Source organism: Coregonus clupeaformis, chromosome 16, assembly GCF_020615455.1.
Source record: "Coregonus clupeaformis isolate EN_2021a chromosome 16, ASM2061545v1, whole genome shotgun sequence".
Taxonomy (NCBI): domain Eukaryota; kingdom Metazoa; phylum Chordata; class Actinopteri; order Salmoniformes; family Salmonidae; genus Coregonus; species Coregonus clupeaformis.
In genome coordinates, this window is record NC_059207.1 from 17,159,667 (window position 1) to 17,182,360 (window position 22,694).

The following is a 22,694-nucleotide window of genomic DNA, read 5'->3' on the forward strand; positions in this document are numbered from 1 at the left end:
GATGACCTGGCCTCCACAATCCCCCGACCTCAACACAATTGAGATGTTTTTGGGATGAGTTGGACCGCATAGTGAAGGAAAAGCAGCCAACAAGTGCTCAGCATGTGTGGGAACTCCTTCAAGACCGTTGGAAAAGCATTCCAGGTGAAGCTGGTTGAGAGAATGCCAAGAGTGTGCAAAGCTGTCATCAAGGCAAAGGGTGGCTATTTGAAGAATTTCAAATATAAAATCTATTTTGATTTGTTTAACACTTTTTTGGTTACTACATGATTCCATATGTGTTATTTCATAGTTTTGATGTCTTCACTATTATTCTACAATGTAGAAAGTAGTAAAAATAAAAATAAACCCTTGAATGAGTGAGTAGGTGTGTCCAAACTTTTGACTTGTACTGTATATAAGGGGGATTGGAAATGATGCAGACAATTACATTGATAGAAGCCACAATCTATCTGCAATATTAAAGCTGATCTACCCCTTAAAATATATAAGAATAATATACTGAACAAAAATATATAAACGCAACATGCAACAATTTCAACAATTTTACTGAGTTACAGTTCATATAAGGAAATCAGTCAATTTTTTAAAAATCCATTAGGCCCTATGGATTTCACATGACTGGGCAGGGGTGCAGCCATGCGTGGGCCTGGGAGGGCAACGTCCCACCCACTTGGGAGCCAGGCCCACCCACTGGGGAGCCAGGCCCAATCAATTAGAATTAGTTTTCCCCACAAAATGGGTTTATTACAGCAGAAATACTCCTCAGTTAAATCAGCTGTCTGTGTGGCTGGTCTCAGACGATCCCGCAGGTGAAGAAGCCAGATGTGGAGGTCTTGGGCTGGCGTGGTTACACGTGGTCTGCAGTTGTGAGGCCGGTTGGACGTACTGACAAATTCTCTAAAACGACTTTGGAGGCAGTTTATGGTAGAGAAATGAACATTCAATTCTCAGGCAACAGCTCTGGTGGACATTCCTGCAGTCAGCATGTCAATTGCACACTCCCTTCAAAACTTGAGACATCTGTGGCATTGTGTTGTGTGACAAAACTGCACATTTTAGTGGCCTTTTATTGTCCCCAGCACAAGGTGCACCTGTGTAATGATCATGCTGTATAATCAGCTTCTTGATATACCACACCTGTCAGGTGGATGGATTATCTTGGCAAAGGAGAAATGCTCAATAACAGGGATATAAACAAATTTGTGCACAACATTTAAGAGAAATAAGCTTTTTGTGTGTATGGAACGTTTCTGGGATCTTTTATTTCAGCTCATGAAACATGGGAACAACACTTTACATGTTGCGTTTATATTTTTGTTCAGTATAATAATCAACCTTGTGATGAACTGCGATAGATGAGTGAACCTGGAATGTTTTTCCTTTTTCCTGATGCTGAGCAGAGAAAGCAGCAGGACTCTCATTTCCCCCCACATGCACTTGAATTGATTAGTTTCCCTGGCTGAGGGCATATTCAACATGTCACCCCCCCCACGCATGCTCCTCCATTCCGCTTTTTCACTCTCCAACTCTTTCTCCATCTCTCTCCTCCGGAAGCTCCTGCAGGGGAGCCAGACTTTTGATTGACTGGCGGCCGAGTATGTAGGACAGCTCTTATTATTGTTTTTACCTCTGGCAAGGAAGGGGGGGGGAGGGGTCTGGCCGACAGCCCCTGCTTTGTGTGCCCAATAGTCAATTAGAGGTGGCGCACCGCCGGAGACGACAGGGATGGGGGGTTAATTGCAGAGGACCTAACAGCTGGCTCTATCAGGTCCCATTGTGCGTTGCAGCAGTTGTCACGGCAATCGAGGACCGGCCTGTAATCGTTGACTAATCAGCCATGTGCCAGATGACACCTCCATTAGCACAAGGCAGGTATTGTTCAGCGAGCAAGCCGCCTCTGGCTCCCCCCTCCACCCCATCCCCCGGCCTGCGCTTCTTTTCACAGCCCCGCTTTTGTCTGGCGTTGGTAACAAGGGGGGGGGGGGGTGTCAGACCCTGATTCTATCTAGCCTAGGACCCAACAATAGGCACGGGTCAATTGTGTCCCCTTGCAACAATGCTTTTTCAAATCTGTCCATTCCCGAATGGCAATACGTTTGAACAAGTAAAACTTTTTCCAAAGTAAGTGATTCGGGCATGAGGGATTCGAAGGCCGTTCTAGCCATTAATTATTAACTTGAATAGCTCCATAACAATGAGGTGGAAAGGGCAAAGCGTTGCTTGCTTGCTCGCTCCGCGGAGGGAGGGAGGGAGGGAGGGAGGGAGGGAGGGAGGGAGGACAGATTTGAATATGCAGCAGCATGGTGGAAATGGAAAAAAGTAGATTAGCATGGCTTGGCCTAAAAGCTTTGTGGTTTATAGGGTGACAGGGCTGGGGCTGCAGCGGCTAATGTCCTCTGTGGCCCTCAATGGTGCTGACAGCTCATGCACATTTAACAGCAGCGACTCGTCTCTGGAGAACAGGTTCCCGCCAGTGAACCTGGTGGATGTTGCACTATGGCTGACCCTGTGTTTTCTTTCACCTTTCTCTCTCTCCCCCTACCTACCTACAGTGAGGGGGAAAAGTATTTGATCCCCTGCTGATTTTGTACGTTTGCCCACTGACAAAGACATGATCAGTCTATCATTTTAATGGTAGGTTTATTTGAACAGTGAGAGACAGAATAACAACAAAAAAATCCAGAAAAACGCATCTAAAAAATGTTATCAATTGATTTGCATTTTAATGAGGGAAATAAGTATTTGACCCCTCTGCAAAACATGACTTAGTACTTGGTGGCAAAATCCTTGTTGGCAATCACAGAGGTCAGACGTTTCTTGTAGTTGGCCACCAGGTTTGCACACATCTCAGGAGGGATTTTGTTCCACTCCTCTTTGCAGATCTTCTCCAAGTCATTAAGGTTTCGAGGCTGACGTTTGGCAACTCGAACCTTCAGCTCCCTCCACAGATTTTCTATGGGATTAAGGTCTGGAGACTGGCTAGGCCACTCCAGGACCTTAATGTGCTTCTTCTTGAGCCACTCCTTTGTTGCCTTGGCCGTGTGTTTTGGGTCATTGTCATGCTGGAATACCCCCATCCACGACCCATTTTCAATGCCCTGGCTGAGGGAAGGAGGTTCTCACCCAAGATTTGACGGTACATAGCCCCGTCCATCGTCCCTTTGATGCGGTGAAGTTGTCCTGACCCCTTAGCAGAAAAACACCCCCAAAGTATAATGTTTCCACCCCCATGTTTGACGGTGGGGATGGTGTTCTTGGGGTCATAGGCAGCATTCCTCCTCCTCCAAACACGGTGAGTTGAGTTGATGCCAAATAGCTCGATTTTGGTCTCATCTGACCACAACACTTTCACCCAGTTCTCCTCTGAATCATTCAGATGTTCATTGGCAAACTTCAGACGGCCCTGTATATGTGCTTTCTTGAGCAGGGGGACCTTGCGGGCGCTACAGGATTTCAGTCCTTCACAGCGTAGTGTGTTACCAATTGTTTTCTTGGTGACTATGGTCCCAGCTGCCTTGAGATCATTGACAAGATCCTCATGTGTAGTTCTGGGCTGATTCCTCACCGTTCTCATGATCATTGCAACTCCACGAGGTGAGATCTTGCATGGAGCCCCAGGCCGAGGGAGATTGACAGTTATTTTGTGTTTCTTCCATTTGCGAATAATCGCACCAACTGTTGTCACCTTCTCACCAAGCTGCTTGGCGATGGTCTTGTAGCCCATTCCAGCCTTGTGTAGGTCTACAATCTTGTCCCTGACATCTTTGGAGAGCTCTTTGGTCTTGGCCATGGTGGAGAGTTTGGAATCTGATTGATTGATTGCTTCCGTGGACAGGTGTCTTTTATACAGGTAACAAACTGAGATTAGGAGCACTCCCTTTAAGAGTGTGCTCCTAATCTCAGCTCGTTACCTGTATAAAAGACACCTGGGAGCCAGAAATCTTTCTGATTGAGAGGGGGTAAAATACTTATTTCCCTCATTAAAATGCAAATCAATGTATAACATTTTTGACATGTGTTATTCTGGATTTTTGTTGTTGTTATTCTGTCTCTCACTGTTCAAATAAACCTACCATTAAAATTATAGACTGATCATTTCTTTGTCAGTGGGCAAACGTACAAAATCAGCAGGGGATCAAATACTTTTGTCCCTCACTGTACCTACCTACCTACCTACAAATCAGCTTCTGTTGTAATTGCCCTAACCCTCTCGTCCTCACAGCCTCTTTTGATTTGGTTAAAGCTAATGCATGGTATGTGTTCATCGTTCTGTGAAGACATAATTGCAAACAGCCCAACCACAAAGTATTTTCCCCTCTTTTTTTAAACAAGGACATTTTCTTTTGCTTTGTTGGTGTAGAATAAAAGAGGGGATAGATGAATGTGTCTGAGAGTGAGAAAATACTGGATACTCTCATTTGATGTGTGACCCGTTGGCTTCTCATACTAACTAACTAGAAATGTCCCCAACCTGCTCATGATTTTAGAACGTTTGGAGCTCTGATAAATGGAAGCAAGGAAGGAGAGGATTTCAGCCAGTTCTTTCCGGCTTATTCCTTTGAATATTCAATTAAGCCACTAATTAGAATGCCAGACAGTTTTATGCTGCTCTGAATTTCATACTGCACTCTCTCTGACTCCCCATCTCTCTCATTTTCTCCTCTCCTATCTTTCTTCCCTCTCCCTCCATCCCTCCCTTTGCCTCCAACTCACCTAACTCCACGCTCTCCTGCTCACTCAGTCTGCCACTGCTTCTTGTGATCAACACAATTTGACCCCTCACTTGGAAGAAGTGCACCAAATTTGAGGGATTTTTTTTACAGTCTAATCCCGTTCCCAGTTCTCTCTTTATTGCTGTTTCATACCCAGTGGACCTCATCGTCAAAGAGTGGACCAACTCCATATTAATGCCCATGTGTCCACATACTTTTGGTCATGTAGTGTACCTAACTGCGCATTCGCATTCTCTGAAGATGCTGAAAGAAACAAATCATATTTCTCCACAAAAGATTTAGCCTGCATTTGGTGTATCATTTTACTGCAAGAAATGCTAAATTCTGCATGAGGTAATATTAAGGCTATGTGAGAGGTTATAGACTTACAGTCAGTTTTCAGATTTCAGTTTCCATTTAACCCATCTGAACAGTTCACTGATGTGCCATAGGCCTATTTGAAGTCCCCGTCTTGTGACTGTTGAATTTGTATAGTGCCTCACAATCATCACACGTAACATAAGCACTGCTCTTTTACAACTTCACCAAATCTTTATTTTCTTTTACTTTTCTGGCCTTATATTTTCAACTCTCCATTTCGCAGCTTTTCTCTTATTGAATTAAACCTTTTTGCCTCGTGGATTGACGTTAACGTTTTCTGCCCACTCCCAAAAGCATTTGATGATTGGGGTGTAGGCTATTTGGCGAGCATACAGTTATAGGCCCTAAAGATTAGGCTTAAGCACGAATGCCAGATAGCCTAAAATAACAAAGGAAAAACCTTAAAGTAGCCTATAGATATACACCTTGGAGTCAACATGGGCCAGCATTGGAGTCAACATGGGCCAGCATTGGAGTCAACATGGGCCAGCATCCCTGTGGAACACCTTCCTAATATTGAGTTGCACCCCCTTTTGCCCTCAGAACAGCCTCAGTTTGTCTGGGCATGGACTCTACAAGGTGTCAAAAGGGTTCCACAGGGATGCTGGCCCATGTTGACTCCAATGTTTCCCACAGTTGTGTCAAGTTGGCTGGATGTGCTTTGGGTGGTGGACCATTCTTGATACACACAGGAAACTGTTGAGCGTGAAAAACCCAGCCGCGTTGCAGTTCTTGACACACTCAAACCGGTGCGCCAGGCACCTACTACCAGACATATTTTTGTCTTGCCCATTCCCCCTCTGAGTGGCACACATACACAATCCAATCTCAATTGTTTCAAGGCTAAAAGAATCCTTCATTAACCTGTCTCCTCTCCTTCTTCCCCTTCATCTACACTGATTTGAATTTAATTTAACAAGTGACATCAATACGGGATCATCACTTTCAGCTGGATTCACCTGGTCAGTCTATGTCATGGAAGAGCAAGTGTTCTTGTTTTGTGTAAATTGCATGAGAATTATACATTTATGGATTTCTTAAAGGTATTGTTTTCTCTTTATTGAACCTGCCCGCGACCCACCTGCCCTTCATCCACACAATATTTAATGACCCTAAACCCGCCCGCCCTGCGGATATAACCATGGGGACTGCGGGTTATGAATCAACACGTGCATCAATCAATCAAATAAATGTATTTTTAAAGCCCTTTTTACATAAGCAGATACACTAACATACACACACACATAGCCTCTCTTACTCGGGTGCTTGGCGCTAATGAGCGATGGCATTTAGAGATGGCCCGCTCTGACACATGGGCATTGTGTGCCAGGCACTGGGTGATTAAGGGCGAAGGTCAGCCCATTAATTGCCTCCCTGCCATTTCCTCACCCTGTCGCGGGAGCCCAGCCCAGCTCTCACCACCACTAGCTGCACCCGGCAACGCCACTTTTCTCTTCACTTCAGGTAGTTTAATATTGTGGTATGGGGGTTGGATAGTCATTGAATTGAGGGTTTGGAGAGTGGTAGTTGTAGCATTTTGCTATAAAGCCGTGTTGGTCTTTCCAGTTTTTTCTCTGTTCAGTGATGCTGTTTCAGATGTACACGTGAGAGTGCCGGTCGTCGACTCATGCCTCGTTCTGAAGAAGAGAAAAAATAGTCTTCTTCCATCCCCAGGGGAAGTAATTCATCCATACAGGTCTGACGCGTGTTGAAATGAAGCGAGTGTGAAGCATTTAGCCCAGGAGGCATTGGAGGATGTCGCCCGCCCAGGCACCTGTTGTCGTCCCTGCCCTACATTTCAGCAGAGAGCACAAAGCATAAGATAGCAACATGCTCCAGTGATTGCAAGTGAAACACACAATCACAGCTGGAGGTGTGTGTGTGCAGGAAACCACTAGCCCTGTGGGGAGGCGGTAGGGGAGAGGATGCAGTGGAAGGGTGCCTCAGAGGGTGTTTATCAGCTAGTACCATCTGCACACTGCTGCTCAGCACTGTGAGAGCTGGCCTGAACACAGCCAGGCGCTCTCCTTTCTCCTCCTCCATGCCCTTAGTTTACTAATCCTGACATACTGCTCCTCCTGGGAGAAGACCGATGAAGATATCCTGGCAATGCACATCAAACATCATCAAAGTGTGTTTGTGTTTGTGGGCATGCGTGCGTGCGTGCGTACGAGTGTGTGCACAAACGAGAGGGGGAGAGAGAAACAGAGAAACCGAGAGAAAGGGAAAAAGGGAGAATGACTTGTGTGTGTCACAAACTGCAACAAATAAATTATTGTAGGCAACTAGAATTAGAAAGAGCACAGACACTAATTTACCTCATCCTCCTCCTCCTCGTTCTTCTACTCGTCCTCCTCCTCGTTCTTCTACTCGTCCTCCTCCTCGTTCTTCTACTCCCCCTCGTTCTTCTACTCCTCCTCCTCCTTGTTCTTCTACTCCTCCTCCTCCTTGTTCTTCTACTCCTCCTCCTCCTCATTCTTCTACTCCTCCTCATCCTCCTCCTCCTCCTCGTTCTTCTACTCCTCCTCATCCTCCTCCTCGTTCTTCTACTCCTCCTCATCCTCCTCTTCCTCCTCGTTCTTCTACTCCTCCTCATCCTCCTCCTCCTCCTTGTTCTTCTACTCCTCCTCCTCGTTCTTCTACTCCTCCTCCTCACCGTTCTTCTACTCCTCCTCCTCCTCCTCGTTCTTCTATTCCTCCTCTTCACCGTCCTTCTACTCCTCATCCTTCTACTCCTCATTCTTCTACACCTCCTCCTCGTCCTCCTCCTCCTCCTCATCCGTCTACTCCTCGTCCTTCTACTCCTCCTCCTCCTCATCCGTCTACTCCTCGTCCTTCTACTCCTCCTCGTCCTCCTCATCCTTCTACTCCTCCTCCTCATCCTACTCCTCCTCATTCTTCTACACCTCCTCCTCCTCATCCGTCTACTCCTCGTCCTTCTACTCCTCCTCATCCGTCTACTCCTCGTCCTTCTACTCCTCATCCATCTACTCCTCGTCCTTCTACTCCTCCTCGTCCTCCTCATCCTTCTACTCCTCCTCCTTCTTCTACTCCTCCGCCTTTGTGGGGCTGAGATGGGTTCTAATCCCTGTGGCCTGTGAAGTGTGAAACCCTTTGATGCCAGTTCGTTTGCCAAAGGCTCTGCCTGTTGACAAACAACGGGCGAGCCGGGGAGAGATGGAGGGAGACTGAGGAGGGAGGGAGGGAGTAGTGGGGCATTTCTCCGCGACCAGCTTGGTCTCATAGACTGAGTCCAGGTTTCTGTGGCAGGAAAAAAGACGGCACAGCAGTCAGGTGTGGAAAATATGGACTCGGTCACCGGGAAGGATTGGGAATTAGCCACCCTTTAATGAATTTCCTGGCTGTTTCTGGCAGGTTTTTTTGTTGTCTTTTTTTCCTCATGTGGCAGTAATTAGGAGGAATGATGGGGGTGCGAGGGGCAGCACAGGTCCTTGATATGCCAAAGCTGAGTATCTCTCCTCATTTAAACCATGTAATGATCAATTTATTTTCTTTTTTTATCCCGTGTTGTAAAGGAGATCAGAAAAAACTGCAGCTGTACCATTAGCATGTTTTTTTCTCTTTGGAGAAAATGAAATAAGACTTCTGTCAGTTTCCCCTACCTGTGGGAACATCAAAGTGTGGTGCCACCACTGCTGTCACCAGGGAGGGTTGGGTTGGGAGAGTTGTGCCCCAGTCAGGCAGCCTCGGTCCTGCTGCCCACTGATCTGGATGCCTATGGTCCTTTATGTACAAGTCCATATTCGGACATGTACAGTGTCCTTGTAATCTCTACGGTGTCTATATTAGGACATTCATACGTATGTACAGTGTCCTTATCAGGACACTCATACATGCTTGGTGATAGTCATACTTCATATTAGGAAGGTGTTCTTAATGTTTTGTTCTCTGTGTGTATGACACTTCCAACCCATTACATTGTGATCAGTTCATTTACAGCCATAAACATAGGATTGTATTTTTGTAATCCATTGTCTCTTGTCTTATTTAGGACCAATTGTGATGCTTGAGTCTGTTATTGCTGTCGTTGACTATTGAAAAGGTTGTGCTGTATAGGCCTAATATATTTGTCTTGAACCATCAATATGTTTTACTTTGACATACAGTATTTAATAGGCTCCTCCTGTCTTGTAGTCGGAGCAAAGGGACTGCGCTTAAAAAGCGTCTTCCATTTGGCATGGAAAATTCACAGACATGGAAAATTCACAGACAGGAATGCTATGCCCTCCCCCCCTCCCGCTTTTTAACTCCCAATTTATTTCCTTTATGATATGGATCTTGTAGATTGAATCATTTTCACAGTTGAAGGCCCATTGGATAGTAGAAATGAACTCCCCATGGTATCAGTAATGGGAGCGGAGAAATTAGAGATGTGACTGCTTGGCTGTGGAGTCTCTTTTTAAAATTACTTTGTGATAGGAAATGAAATGGAGTGATTACCGCTCACACAGCCCCTACCCTCGAAGCTCCTCAGGTTGCCACGACATTCACTGACTGGCACGGTTGTTTGGCGTCTAATTCTGGTGCTTTTTTTGTTCTCTTTTGCATAAAAAATACATTTTTGAAGGGGTAGCGAGTCATTGGTGGCAATTGATTTATCGTCGGTAAATTGAGTTATTTTCCCCAACACCCCTTTTTGTCGGACGTAGTTAAGTAGCCATGAAAATCCAATCTCGCCATGGCCCCTCACCTTGGTACCCCACCCCCCAACACTGACACGTTTTTTTTTTCTTTTCGGATGGACATTTTGCTGCTTGCCACCTCTACTCACGTCGGTTAAGCTCTTGCTACCTGAGTAAAGGCCAATAAAAGTATTCTTTGTGAGTGGACTCAGACATTGTGGAATTGAATTTTGGGGGTTGGAATGGCTGCAGGTACTTCAGGTAGCATACCACAACCACCATTTTCAATTGTGAGTGACACATGAGCTTGGTTATGAGAGTGGAATTCTGGTACTAGGCAGAATATCTAGCTAGTGTTACACCCATAGAGATGCATACGTATATGACTGTATATTAATGTGTTCAAATTAAATCTGTGGTTACTCCCCTATGCTACAACTTAGATCTAAACATTACAATTCAGAGATTTTAAAGCCAAACATTTTTGAGTTATGCTTTATCATGTTCATTCTTTAGCGTTTCGTAACCGCAGGGTTTGAGCACAAAACCAGGTTAAGAATTCCCTACAGATGGTTAATTGGGGTTTTAGTTAGGGTTTTCATCAGCCCAGCTACATGTAGTCGAATCACTGAGGAAGTTGCGTGGCCAAGGGCAAGACCCAGTAAGTGATACTACTTATAAATCTCAGCTGTGCCATGCTCCCCCCCCCTCCCCCAATATCCAAGGCTAACCCAATCACTGCTAAAGAGAGTCCAAATTAATTTGAAAAAGTACTAATTTAACAGAATTCATATACATTTCTTAAGATCGTCGATGGATATTCTTTCACAGGAAGGGGTGAAAATTAAATGAGGGAGGGAGGAGAGGAGGGATGGAACATTCAGTGGCTGTCAGTCCTTTCTTGGAGGGGGGGCGTATTAGTTTGATGTTACCTGTGCTGACGTATTAGTTTGATGTTACCTGTGGTGGCGTATTAGTTTGATGTTACCTGTGCTGACGTATTCGTTTGATGTTACCTGTGCTGATGTATTACTTGGTCACATGTTGGTTAGCTCTGTCCCTTGTTCTCACTCCCGTGTCTCTCTCTTTGTCTTACAGGTGAGCTGGTGGTTCCCATGCATTCTCCTCGCTACCCCAGCGTGGCTGAGCTGGATGCCTATGCCCAGAAGATGCAGAGCAGCCCGCTGTCCATCAAGATCTTCCCCACCAACATCAGGGTCCCCCAGCACAAGCACCTTAACCGGACTGTGAACGGCTTTGACACCACAGGTAGCCAGCGCTACAGCCCCTACCCACACCTCCACACTGGAGGCTACACAGGCCTCCTGGCCATTGTCAAGACCACTTCCTCCTCCTCTTCCTCCCCCTTCGCCCCCACTAAGGGCATCATCAAGAACTTGGAAGGCAGACGGACTAAGCTCTCCTCAGCCCAAATAGCTGTGGCCCCGTACCCACCCCCTAGCAGTAGCACTTTAGCCAATGGCCACGGCCAGATGTTGTACCACACTGGGCCCTCGAAGCCCCCTGAAGCCCCTGCCCTCTCCCGCTCGGTGCCCCCTAACGTCACTGTGGCCGGCTCTATGATCCCCGTGACAGGGGGGCGAGGCCTGGCCCAGCCCCTCTCCCAGTCCAATCTTCCCTCCATCCAGAGTATCATCTATCAGATAAACCAGCACTGCCAGGCCCAGGCTCTGCAGCAGGTGTGCCAGGGGGCCACCTCCTCCACCGCACCCTCCACCAACCCCAGCCCCTCCAAGCAGGGTGCGGGGGGTGTCATGGGGATCTCCTCCGCATCCTCAGGGGGCGGCTATGTGGGCGGCATGGCGCCCCAGCCTAACCTGGTGTACACAGGGGCGGGGCTGCCGCTGGCGGCCCACAGTGGCGAGGCCATGAAGGCCGGGGTGTACTCGGACAGTATGGACTACATCCTGTGGCAGAAACAACAGCCGCAACAACAACAACAGCAGCAGGCTGTGCTTCGCATGTACAGCGGGGGCAGCGGGGGAGGAGGGGCCATCAGTAAGTCCCCTGAAAGCTGTGGTGCCCCGGGGGGAGGGGGGATTATGGCTCAGGCCCAGGTGTTGTCGTCGTCGTCCTCCAGACCCTACCACCTGACGGGGGGCGTTGGCAGCGGAGGGGGCGCTGGTTGCCTGGACAAGGTCAGCTCCTCCCCTCTGAACTGCATGGGGATGCATGGCAACTTCTCTGTGGGCCAGTACTTTGCCCCGCCCTGGAACAGTGTGCTGGTCACCCCTGACAGTGACTGTTACAACCCCCACCAGGAGCTCCTGAGGACCACCACAGGAGGGCCAGCTACGGGGGGCCACAGGGAGATGGGCTACCCCCACCACCACCACCCCCACCATCACCACCACCATCACCATTACCCCGCCATAGACAGCGGGAGCGGGGGAGGCCTGTGCTGCAGCCTGCCCAGTAAGAGCCAGCTGTGCAACACGTCGGTGCTGAGCAGCAGCCTGCAGTCTCTGGAGTACCTGGTCAACGACATCCATCCGCCCTGCATCAAAGAGCAGATGCTGGGAAAAGGCTACGAGACTGTGTCGGTGCCGCGGCTGTTGGACCACCAGCATGCCCACATCCGCCTCCCGGTTTACAGATAGAGCGGGGGAGGAGAGGGCGAGTGCCAGGGCTCAATAATTAATTAATGATGTGAAATCTCAAAGGTGAGGGACAGAAGAGAAGATCTTGATTTCCTGGGGATGTACAAGTCTGTTGAGACTGGCACTGCTTGAAGCAGCTCGGGGACTCCAGGGAGGGAAGCGATGGTGTTAGACTGGATCCTGTGTTGGATGACAGGCTGGGGGGGTTTCTCCCTCCCAGCCAAGAGTGGTTATTTATCAGTAGGGGATAAAAGGGATTTCAGTGGTTTTGGTTATTGCCCGGATAGAAGATTCTCCAGATGTTCCGTTGTTTGGTTTGCCAACAGGAATTTGTGTTTGATTTTTTTTTGTTGTCTTTTTCTTTTCTTGTTTTGTTGTTAAGTTGACAAAACTTTTTGGTGAGAATCATAGCTTGATATGAAGTGCATACAGCCACCTCTGTTGTTCCCCCATCCAAATACAAAGCCAGTGGGGTGCGGTAGTCACATAGAAGGACCCAAAGGGCCAAGGTGTAGGGCTGCTTTCTAAACTCCAAAAGAAATACGCACACACATACAAACACACACATACATTTGCATAAACACGCATGCACACAAAAACGCATACACACCAGTACGCATACACAAACATACACATACACAAACATACACATACACAAACACACACATACACAAACACACACAATCTACTAAGAAGGTAAAAGAAAAACATGGAATCAATACTGTGCAAGAATCACAATATTGAATGGAAAATATATTACAATATTAGTAATTATTGTTGTTATAATTGATACTATAAATTGCACTGCTTGGAGTTTAAAACCCTTGTTAACTTTGGAGTTTGGAATTGGGTAGTTTCGATATGATATATTTAAGAAACTTGAAAACTTGAACCTATTTTTGTTGTTTTCTAGATTTGTGGGTATATTAAATGCATTGGCTGCTATGGGGGAAAGTGTCTCAATGCTTTTTATTGTTTCATTTGGGTTTTATTGGTTTATTTTGTTATTCCTCCTCGAGCTGACATGCCGTTTCTGATGTCCTGGTGTAAGGCATAGTCACTGCTTTGGTTCTATAAGAACCTAGCCAGAGAGCTCTCTTCTCTAACCAACACTGGAATCTGCAGTACATCTTGAAAACAAAAAATGTTGCAAAAAAAAGATGAGAAAAATGTCACTATTGAAGATTGTTATGATTGAGAGGTTGTCCACTATGACCTCTTGTGTGTGTTAGTTTATTTTTGTCCCCTAGACTCCCCCTCTGCCCCCCCTCCCTCCCTCCCCGCCCCCAACAAAGAAAACCCTAGTTTAGGTATCTGAAAATGAGGCTGAATCAGCTTTTTCCTATGAGAGGGCTTTTTACATCATTCCGTTATAGTGCTATTTCTCTCTTGCCTCACTTTTATAAGTAAGTATGGTAGAAGTGGGATATCCCTTTCACTATTGGGCCCTATCATTTTGAAGGAGTGTGAGCCGGGACCAAAGGTGAGTCTGTCCAGGGTACACCGATGTGCCCCATACCCCGAAAAACAAGAACAAAGTGAAACAATCATGCCCTGTCCTCTCGGGTGATGTGAGATGAGACAAGATTCACAGCTTTTTCCTAGTACGTTTCAGCCCATGGTTGAGATGAGTTGAGCACGGGTCATTCATTGACTTTAGGATTCAGAACATTTAAATATTTATTATGACTATGAGTTTCCCTTGAATGTGCTGCACTTAAATTACTGAGATGTCTAATGCCTTTTGGGACTCGAGTGAACTGAAGAAGAAGAAAAAAATTGGATCAGTGTAGCAGTCCTCTGGTCCTAAATTAGCATTTCCTTTGTCAGTCAAATTTAACTGGTAAATTGAATTTATTATCTGGAGAGAGAGCTGGGCTTTGTCATGGGGAAATACTGGCAACAGTGGAGATTTATGAAGTGCAATTATTATGACTGTATTAACGTTTCTCTGAGCTTACACCAAAAAATGTAAACTACAGTTGTGAATACATTCCCAATGTTCCCCAATCCCCATCCTTTTCTGTTTTCAGGTGTAAAATAAATCTCGTTTGAGAATATATTCAGAAGCCAAATCTTGGCTGTGAGAATTGTCATTATTTTGTTATTGTCCTAAAAAAATTGCCATGATTCTGGAGATGATCGTGTTTTTGGCAAGTTGTGGTGTGGCTAGATCTAAGGTTTATGTGTGTGGAATGTGTGTTAAAAAGGCTTCATAAATGCTTTTGTGGTCATTACAGAACTCAAACTAGCCTTTACATAAGGAATTTCTCTTTTAAATTTGCCACGTGTTCAAATAGCCTAGTATGAGTTGCATCCATTGTTCATATACTCTGAAAAATAACAATTATCGACCTAGTCTTTCTATCCCAGAATTTGAAGATATTCCAACACCATATCCCTAGATTTACTAGAGCCACAAAAAGGAGACAATTAAAAGTGAAACTGTGACTTTGTGATCGTTTGCGCCTCAACGCATGAGCAAACGTAATTGGCATTTTCCCATCAAGATAACCCGCTTTTTAATCAGATCCATGAGTCTCAATGTATACGCTCATAATGTTTGTGGAAGTCCCTGCAAGGCTGACAAAGCAAAGCTCTTAGACCAAAGAGTATCCCTTACTGTAAGTCACTCTGGATAAGAGCGTTTGCTAAATGACTAAAATGTAAATGTAATGTATCTGGACTTGCACTAGTAGTGTAAGTAATCCTCCTTAAAGGTCCAATGCAGCATTTCTGGGTAACAATTTAAGTACCTTACTGTGATTTGATTGTTTTAAATTAAAATGGTCAAAAAGAAACAAACATTTCTCAAGCAAGAATTTTGTTAACTGTCTGGGAGTGGTCTGAGTGGGGAGGGGAAAACAGAACATTCGCTGTTATTGGCAGAGAGGTTTAGAACGGTCTTTCTTATTGGTGTATTAACTAATTTAGCACATGGTGATGTCACCATGGAAGGCCAAAACTCCATCCCACCAAAACAGGCTGACATTTCAGGCGTTCTTTTCAAACAGCTCTTACACTAAAAGGGTAATAATTTTCACAATTTCACAGTATTATTCCAACCTCATAGTTTGCAAATGTATATAAAACACAGGAAAATCATGTTTTTGACTGCACTGGGCCTTTAACATTCCACAGTAAAATATTTTCATATTGTTTCAACAGCTTAGTACCCCCGCCACAGTTCTGTTTCTGGCATCGTTCTATTCAGTCTTGTTGAAATATTTTGACAGATTTACAGAAGATGCATCAGATCCCAAATCCCCTTCCCGTTGGCTTCTGCACCCATGCATTAAACCATGTCACATGATGTTGGAGGAGGGCTAGCGAGACTTCAGGCAGTGTGTGGAGCAGTTGGTGTCAGCGTTTTCCCACAAGGAAACGTTAGTGGTGATGGGCCTCCCATCTAATGGGAGTATTGGATAATGCCTGGGTGACGAACTGTGGGAGTGGGGGGAATTTGCCCACAGGATTGTAATGCACTAAACCCTGTTTTTCTGAGAGCAAGGGGATTATCTTGAGGGACAGAAGAATCCATAAAACCCTTTATCCATATTTTATTATATCTCTTATCCCATCGTGTATTTCTTCTCATGTTTTTTTTTTTTTTTAGATAATGACAAAATACAATCAAATCTACATTTTTTCCATATTGGAAAATTGAAAGGATATTTTAAGAAATAAACACCAACTGTGAGCTCACGCCTCTGCCCTCCGACGTCACTGTGGCAAACACTCAAGCTGACCACATGAGCCCCTGGGGACTTGGCATGCTGACGGATTGTATTTCTTCTTTTGGTATTTTCTGTCAGATCGTTGTCACCACAAAAGGAACATCTCAGAGCACCCTTCCAGACGGGTATCTCTTCGGGCCGGGCGTGTCATCTTCTGTCTGTCCCTTTTGGGAGGTTATTGTTGTGCATTGAAACGCAGATTGTCAACGTGCTTTTGAAACAGTGGATTACTCCTTAGCTCTCATCCTCTCTCCCGACTCCACAAAGACTTATATTGAGGCTTATATTATATTATATCCAAATATAAAGCTCTGCACTCCACAATGGCCGCTATCCTATCAAACTCTAGTCCTGTAGACGGTTAATTTCTTTAAACCATTTGCAACTCTCTGCTTTTTCAGAGTTGTACTTGTCATTATCTGAGGATAGAGAATAATACTGTGTTTGAGTTAAACATTCCAAAATAACGTTTCTTATCGTTCCATTCCATCGATAAAAATTGGGAGCATTTACCTTGGTCAATAAAGACGATTGTTTTAGATTGTTAGCATACAGTAATACTATTACAATGTATCTCTCATGCTTCATTGGGTGGGATAGGAGGCTTTATTTTGTGGTCACACACAGTCTCCAAACCATCTGTCCCACTGTCCCAGACTCTGGATAAAGGGGGGTTACTGTTGATGTAATATACCTTACCTTCTGTCGCACTGGCCCCTTTCTAGGATTTCTAGGCTCCCCACTTGGGACAATGGTTGCTCAGCCTATATTAGGATAATGGAATTACATTTTCAATAAGACTTGTGGGCGTCCATCCATGGGTCCATCCGTGCAGGGCCTCTCTCAGCTGCAGAGTGGCATATGGCATGTCATTATCTAAGCCCTAGCCCTCCCTCACCCTCATCCAGGGCCAACAGAGTTAACCAGTGCTTAAACAAACCCAATGTTAGGAGGACTGAAGGGATGGGGCAGTGTAAAGGGGGTGGGAGTCACTGAAACACAGCCACTGCAGCGTCGTCTCGGAGGGCCTTCCTCTTCCACAACACCCTGGGCTCTGAGGCGGTGAAGGCTCCTTTGAAATTTGAAAGATGACCTACTGTTTTTTATGTTTGAGGGGGATTTTTTTTCTGTTGGATTATGCATGGCTGTGGCTGCATGTGCCCTGGTCCTGGCTGGCTGAGGGGCTCTGGCCCTGGCTGGCTGAGGGGCTCTGGCCCTGGTCCTGGCCCTGGCCCTGGCTGGCTGAGGGGCTCTGGCCCTGGCCCTGGCTGGCTGAGGGGCTCTGGCCCTGGTCCTAGCTGTCTGGCTGAGGGGCTCTGATCCTGGCCCTGGCCCTGGCTGTCTGAGGGGCTCTGGCCCTGGCCCTGGCCCTGGCCCTGGCCCTGGCCCTGGCCCTGGCCCTGGCCCTGGCCCTGGCCCTGGACCTGGACCTGACTGGCTGAGGGGCTCTGGCCCTGGCCCTGGCTGGCTGAGGGGCTCTGGCCCTGGCCCTGGCTGGCTAAGGGGCTCTGGCCCTGGCCCTGGCCCTGGCCCTGCTGTGACAGATCTCACAAACAGAGAGAGAGAGATGGAGAGGCAGTGGGGGTCAGAGCAGGCCCCTGAAGCATTTAGTAATCAGGATAATTGCTACGTTGCCGCTGCTGCTGCTGGTTTCAGCCTCCCAGCCGGTGACTGTTCTCCCATATTCACATATGCTTTGTGAAACAGTAGTGTGTGTGTCTGGGGGTGTTATGATGCACACTGGATACTCACATCAAACCCCTTCTGCAAATCTATCAAGATCTCTGGCCAGGATTCCAACAAATCACACAACACCAATATCACACTGTCTTTTCACTGGTAAATTTCACTGGTAAATGCTGCAGATGTCGGCTCAAGCGTAAATTACCTTTATTAGTCAAGTGCAGTGTGATGTCGGTGCAGTTTGTTTGAATCCCGGCCTAGGACAGTCTTCAGTGAGGGGTATTGAAAGGTTTCCATTTGTATGAAGCACAAATGATATGTTCTTGTTTATCACCAGCCAGTTGTCCCTGGAAGGGCAGAGGTCAGTGGATATATAACAACCGCCTGCTCTTTTACTACAGAGAGAATGAACTCCACATCCTTTTTGCTATCTAACTGTGGCCAATGGATATAGAGAAAAGTTAATCTTACAGAATGTCTATTGATGCATTCCTCCAGTGCTCTGCATCTCAGGCATCTGAAGGGCACCGTGACACTGGCAGAGGGAAGATACTAAGTGTGAGACCAATGGGGGAGAGGTGGGGATTGAATCGCCCACAGATTTGGAGAAGAGTGCTTATGGACACTGGTGATACAGTTGACAGATTGGCATGTGAATATTCTGTTTGAATGTACAGTACTGTTGATTTTAGCATTCTCTTTCTTTAAATCATCAAAAAGCGATAAAACCATCCAAAAATAAACGTATAGCACAGATCAAAGATCAAATAAGTATAATGAGAGGGATGCCCTTATCCACGAGGCACAGCTTAGAAGCCCTTCTCTGCCAACGGAGTGTAGCTGGGCACAATTTTCAGGCGCCTACGAAGTAGCACTTTCCTCAATGTTACAACTGTTTGTAACAACATAAATGAATTCTAGAAGGGCCCCCAAATCTCTCATCTATTTCATGGGGTGGCTATATTGTTGTATCCAATCTAACATCTAAAAAGTGTTTGTTTGTTCTAATTGTATCTATTTATTGTTTGTGTGGCACTTTGTGTGGTTCCTGTAGACAAACAAGACAGATTCTAGAATGACCTCCAATGCGCCAGTGCTGCCAAAGTCTGAGGGTGCCACAACCTTGAGAAAATCATATACAGGGCATTCGGAAAGTATTCAGACCCCTTGCTCACTAACAGGGATGTAAACCAAATTGTGCACAAAATTTAAGAGAAATATGCTTTTTGCTCATGAAACCAACACTTTACATTTGCTTTAATATTTTTGCTCAGTGTATATGAATCTTGGATTTCGAATAAAATTCTGAATTCCAAAAAAATAAAAGCTGTAAAATCCTTTAGCCTTGGAATTTTCAACTTTTGAATGTGCCTACAGCAAAGCATCCCTGTGATTGCTTACCCCCCTCTATCCCAGCCCACATTTACAATCTCCCCCTAATCGCCCCTACATCCCCCCTCCCCACCCCACCTTTATCACATCCAATCTGCTGAGACTGCCGCTGTGTGCCCCCTCCCTCACTCACAATTCCACCCCCCAACACCCCCTCCTCCAGCCCAGGTACCATAGTGGATAATCTAATATGACTGTTCCCTGCTTTTTTGTCAATCTCAGGACTGAAATGTATTTATTTTGATGTAGATGGTAAATTTATTCTGTCCTCTGTTCTGTAATATTGTTTGACATTAAGTAAATAAAGTGGATGATGGCTTCTATGTCCACGGCTTTGGTTGTTTTTCCTCTCACAGTGGGTAGAAGGATATGTTATGATAATATGATTTCACTGCAATGTAGGCCCACTCATTTGAATATATAAAATACACACATTCTCTCTCTCTCTCTCTCTCTCTCTCTCTCTCTCTCTCTCTCTCTCTCTCTCTCTCTCTCTCTCTCTCTCTCTCTCTCTCTCTCTCTCTCTCTCTCTCTCTCTCTCTCTCTCTCTCTCTCTCTCTCTCTCTCTCTCTCTCTCTCTCTCTCTCTCTCTCTCTCTCTCTCTCTCTCTCTCTCTCTCTCTCTCTCTCTCTCTCTCTCTCTCTCTCTCTCTCTCTCTCTCTCTCTCTATGCCCCCTGTGTAAAGGTCTCTCCCATCAGGTCCTACTCAAGGGTGGGCAACACACGGATCCGGCCCGCAAGCCAATTCAATCTGACCCGCAAATTGCTTTTGACGAACAAATCGTTCCGGCAAAAAATCTATGCAGCCCTCCGCTGAATTTTGAAATCCTGATGTGGCCCTCGAGACAAAATTCTTGCCCACGCTTGTCCTAACTGATTACGGTAACCAAGGTAAGTCCATTAGTGGTGGGAGGCTGAAACTCCATGAACCACACTATGATCGCATACTGTTGACTGCTGCCCTCTGCAATCCACTGTGGCCTTTCACCTGATAGTCTGCAACTACACCTGAGGGACAGCATGTTGCTCTGTTTACAGGCAGGCAGCATTTGGGTGACTTTGGTACATCTACTGCTTCTCTCTCTCATCCATAGTTTGATCATTACTGTTGCATCATTAACCTTGGTGCCCTACGTGAGGAGAAAAGCAGTGTTGTAAAGTACTTAAGTAAAAATACTTTAAAGTACTACTTAAGTCGATTTTCGGGGGTATCTGTACGTTACTTTACTATTTATATTTTATTTTGCTTTTACTTCACTACATTCCTAAAGAAAATAATGTACTTTTTACTCCATACATTTTCCCTGACATCCAAAAGTACTCATTACATTTTGAATACTTAGCATGACAGGAAAATAGTCAAATTCGCGCACTTATCAAGAGAACATCCCTGGTCATCCCTACTGCCGCTGATCTGGCGGACTCACTAAACACACATGCTTGGTTTGTAAATGATGTCTGAGCGTTGGAGTGTGCCCCTGGCTATCCAAAAATAAAAATGGTGCTGTCTGGTTTGCTTAACATAAGGAATTAAAAATTATTTATACTTTTACTTTTACTTTTGTACTTAACTATACTTGAGCAATTACATTTACTTTTGATTCTTAAGTATATTTAAAACCAAATACTTTTAGACTTTTACTCAAGTAGTATTTTACTGGGTGACTTTCACTTTTACTTCAGTAATTTTCTATGAAGGTAACTTTGACTAAAGTATGACAATTGTGTACTTTTTCCACCGCTGGAGAAAAGTCCTGCAGTGGTTTGAGGTGAAAAGGGGGAAGCAAGAAAGTAGGAGTTTTATATAGTAGTGTGGTGGTTACAAAGGGAGGACAAAAAAATGAAGTGGGGAGGGGTACCTTTTTGATTGTGTAATGGGATAACATTCTTTCCTAGATGGGGATTTAAAGGGAGGGGGAAACAAATGACTTGGGAACGTCTAAAGATGGGCTTAGATAAAGAGAGGGCGAGATAAAGCAAGCTTTGGATTAAACTCTCTTTACACTCAATTTAGCAAGCTAGCCAAATGGAGGTGTCCTATAACTGATTATACAGTACATGATGGGGGGAGGGAGTGATTGGCAGAGGTTTTTCCAAACAAGGAATGACCCTGATTAGTTAGAGGTCAACTGAAAGCCATTGACCTCTCTCTTCCCTCGCCTCCTCTTGCCCTCACTTGCTCTCGCTCATACTATAAAGTAGCTTCCAGTAGAGAAAGTCAAATGTACGTGCATTTTTGTACTTGATTCTAGGCTTTGAGTTGGACAGAATTCTACACGCATGTTTATTACCTCTGGCTGTCAGGTGATAACTTGATCCAATCAAATAATGGTATTTCATCAGAGTGACCATGTTATAATTTCCCTTTCTTCTACTGTTGTTGGTGTGTACTGTATGTGAGAGCGTGTACAACATTAGGCCTATACGGTATGAGAGTGTTAGCGCATTTGGAAACACATCTACACCACAGAGTAGGGCCAGGATTAAATTCAAGACGCGTTAAAGAGCAGCGCTTTACACAGCGCATTGTACAGTGCCTTCGGAAAGTATTCAGACCCCTTGACTTTTTCCACTTTGTTATGTTACAGCCTTATTCTAAAATGGATTAAATAAAACATTTTCCTCAGCAATCTACACACAACACCCCATAACAACAAAGCGAAAACAGTATTCAGAACCTTTGCTATGAGACTCGATGTTGAGCTCAGGTGCATCCTGTTTCCATTGATCATCCTTGAGATGTTTCTACAACTTGATTGGAGTCCACCTGTGGTAAATTCAATTGATTGGACATGATTTGGAAAGGCACACACCTGTCTATGTAAAGTCCCACAGTTGACAGTGCATGTCAGAGCAAAAACCAAGCCATGAGGTCGAAGGAATTGTCCGTAGAGCTCCGAGACAGGATTGTGTCGAGGCACAGATCTGGGGAAGGGTAAAAAAAAAGCAGCATTGAAGGTCCCCAAGAACACAGTGGCCTCCATCATTCTTAAATGGAAGAAGTTTGGAACCACCAAGACTCTTCCTAGAGCTGGCCGCCCGGCCAAACTGAGCAATCGGGGGAGAAGGGCCTTGGTCAGGGAGGTGACCAAGAACCTGATGGTCACTCTGACAGAGCTCTAGAGTTCCTCTGTGGAGATGGGAGAACCTTCCAGAAGGACAACCATCTCTGCAGCTCTCCACCAATCAGGCCTTTATGGTAGAGTGGCCACTCGTCAGTAAAAGGCAACAGACAGCCTGCTTGGAGTTTGCTAAAAGGCACCTAAAGACTCTCAGACCATGAGAAACAAGATTCTGCGGTCTGATGAAACCAAGATTGAACTCTCTGGCCTGAATGCCAAGCGTCACTTCTGGAAGAAACCTGGCACCATCCCTACGGTGAAGCATGGTGGTGGCAGCATCATTCTGTGGGGATGTTTTTCAGCGGCAGGGACTGGGAGACTAGTCAGGATCGAGGGAAAGATGAACGGAGCAAAGTACAGAGAGATCCTTGATGAAAACCTGCTCCGGACCTCAGACTGG

At 45.6% G+C, this 22,694-nt stretch overlaps 1 protein-coding gene across 1 annotated transcript in view; it reads left to right on the plus strand.

The window, feature by feature from the left end:
* The window catches only part of LOC121584530 (protein FAM222A), an 82,493-nt gene extending 69,515 nt beyond the window's left edge, over positions 1 to 12,978 (plus strand). Inside the window, exon 3 of the mRNA XM_041900451.2 lies at positions 10,838 to 12,978. Coding sequence (XP_041756385.1) covers positions 10,838 to 12,360 — 1,523 coding nt within the window. The 3' untranslated portion in view covers positions 12,361 to 12,978. The remainder of the gene's footprint in view (positions 1 to 10,837) is intronic.
* The last annotated feature ends 9,716 nt before the right edge of the window (positions 12,979 to 22,694 follow it).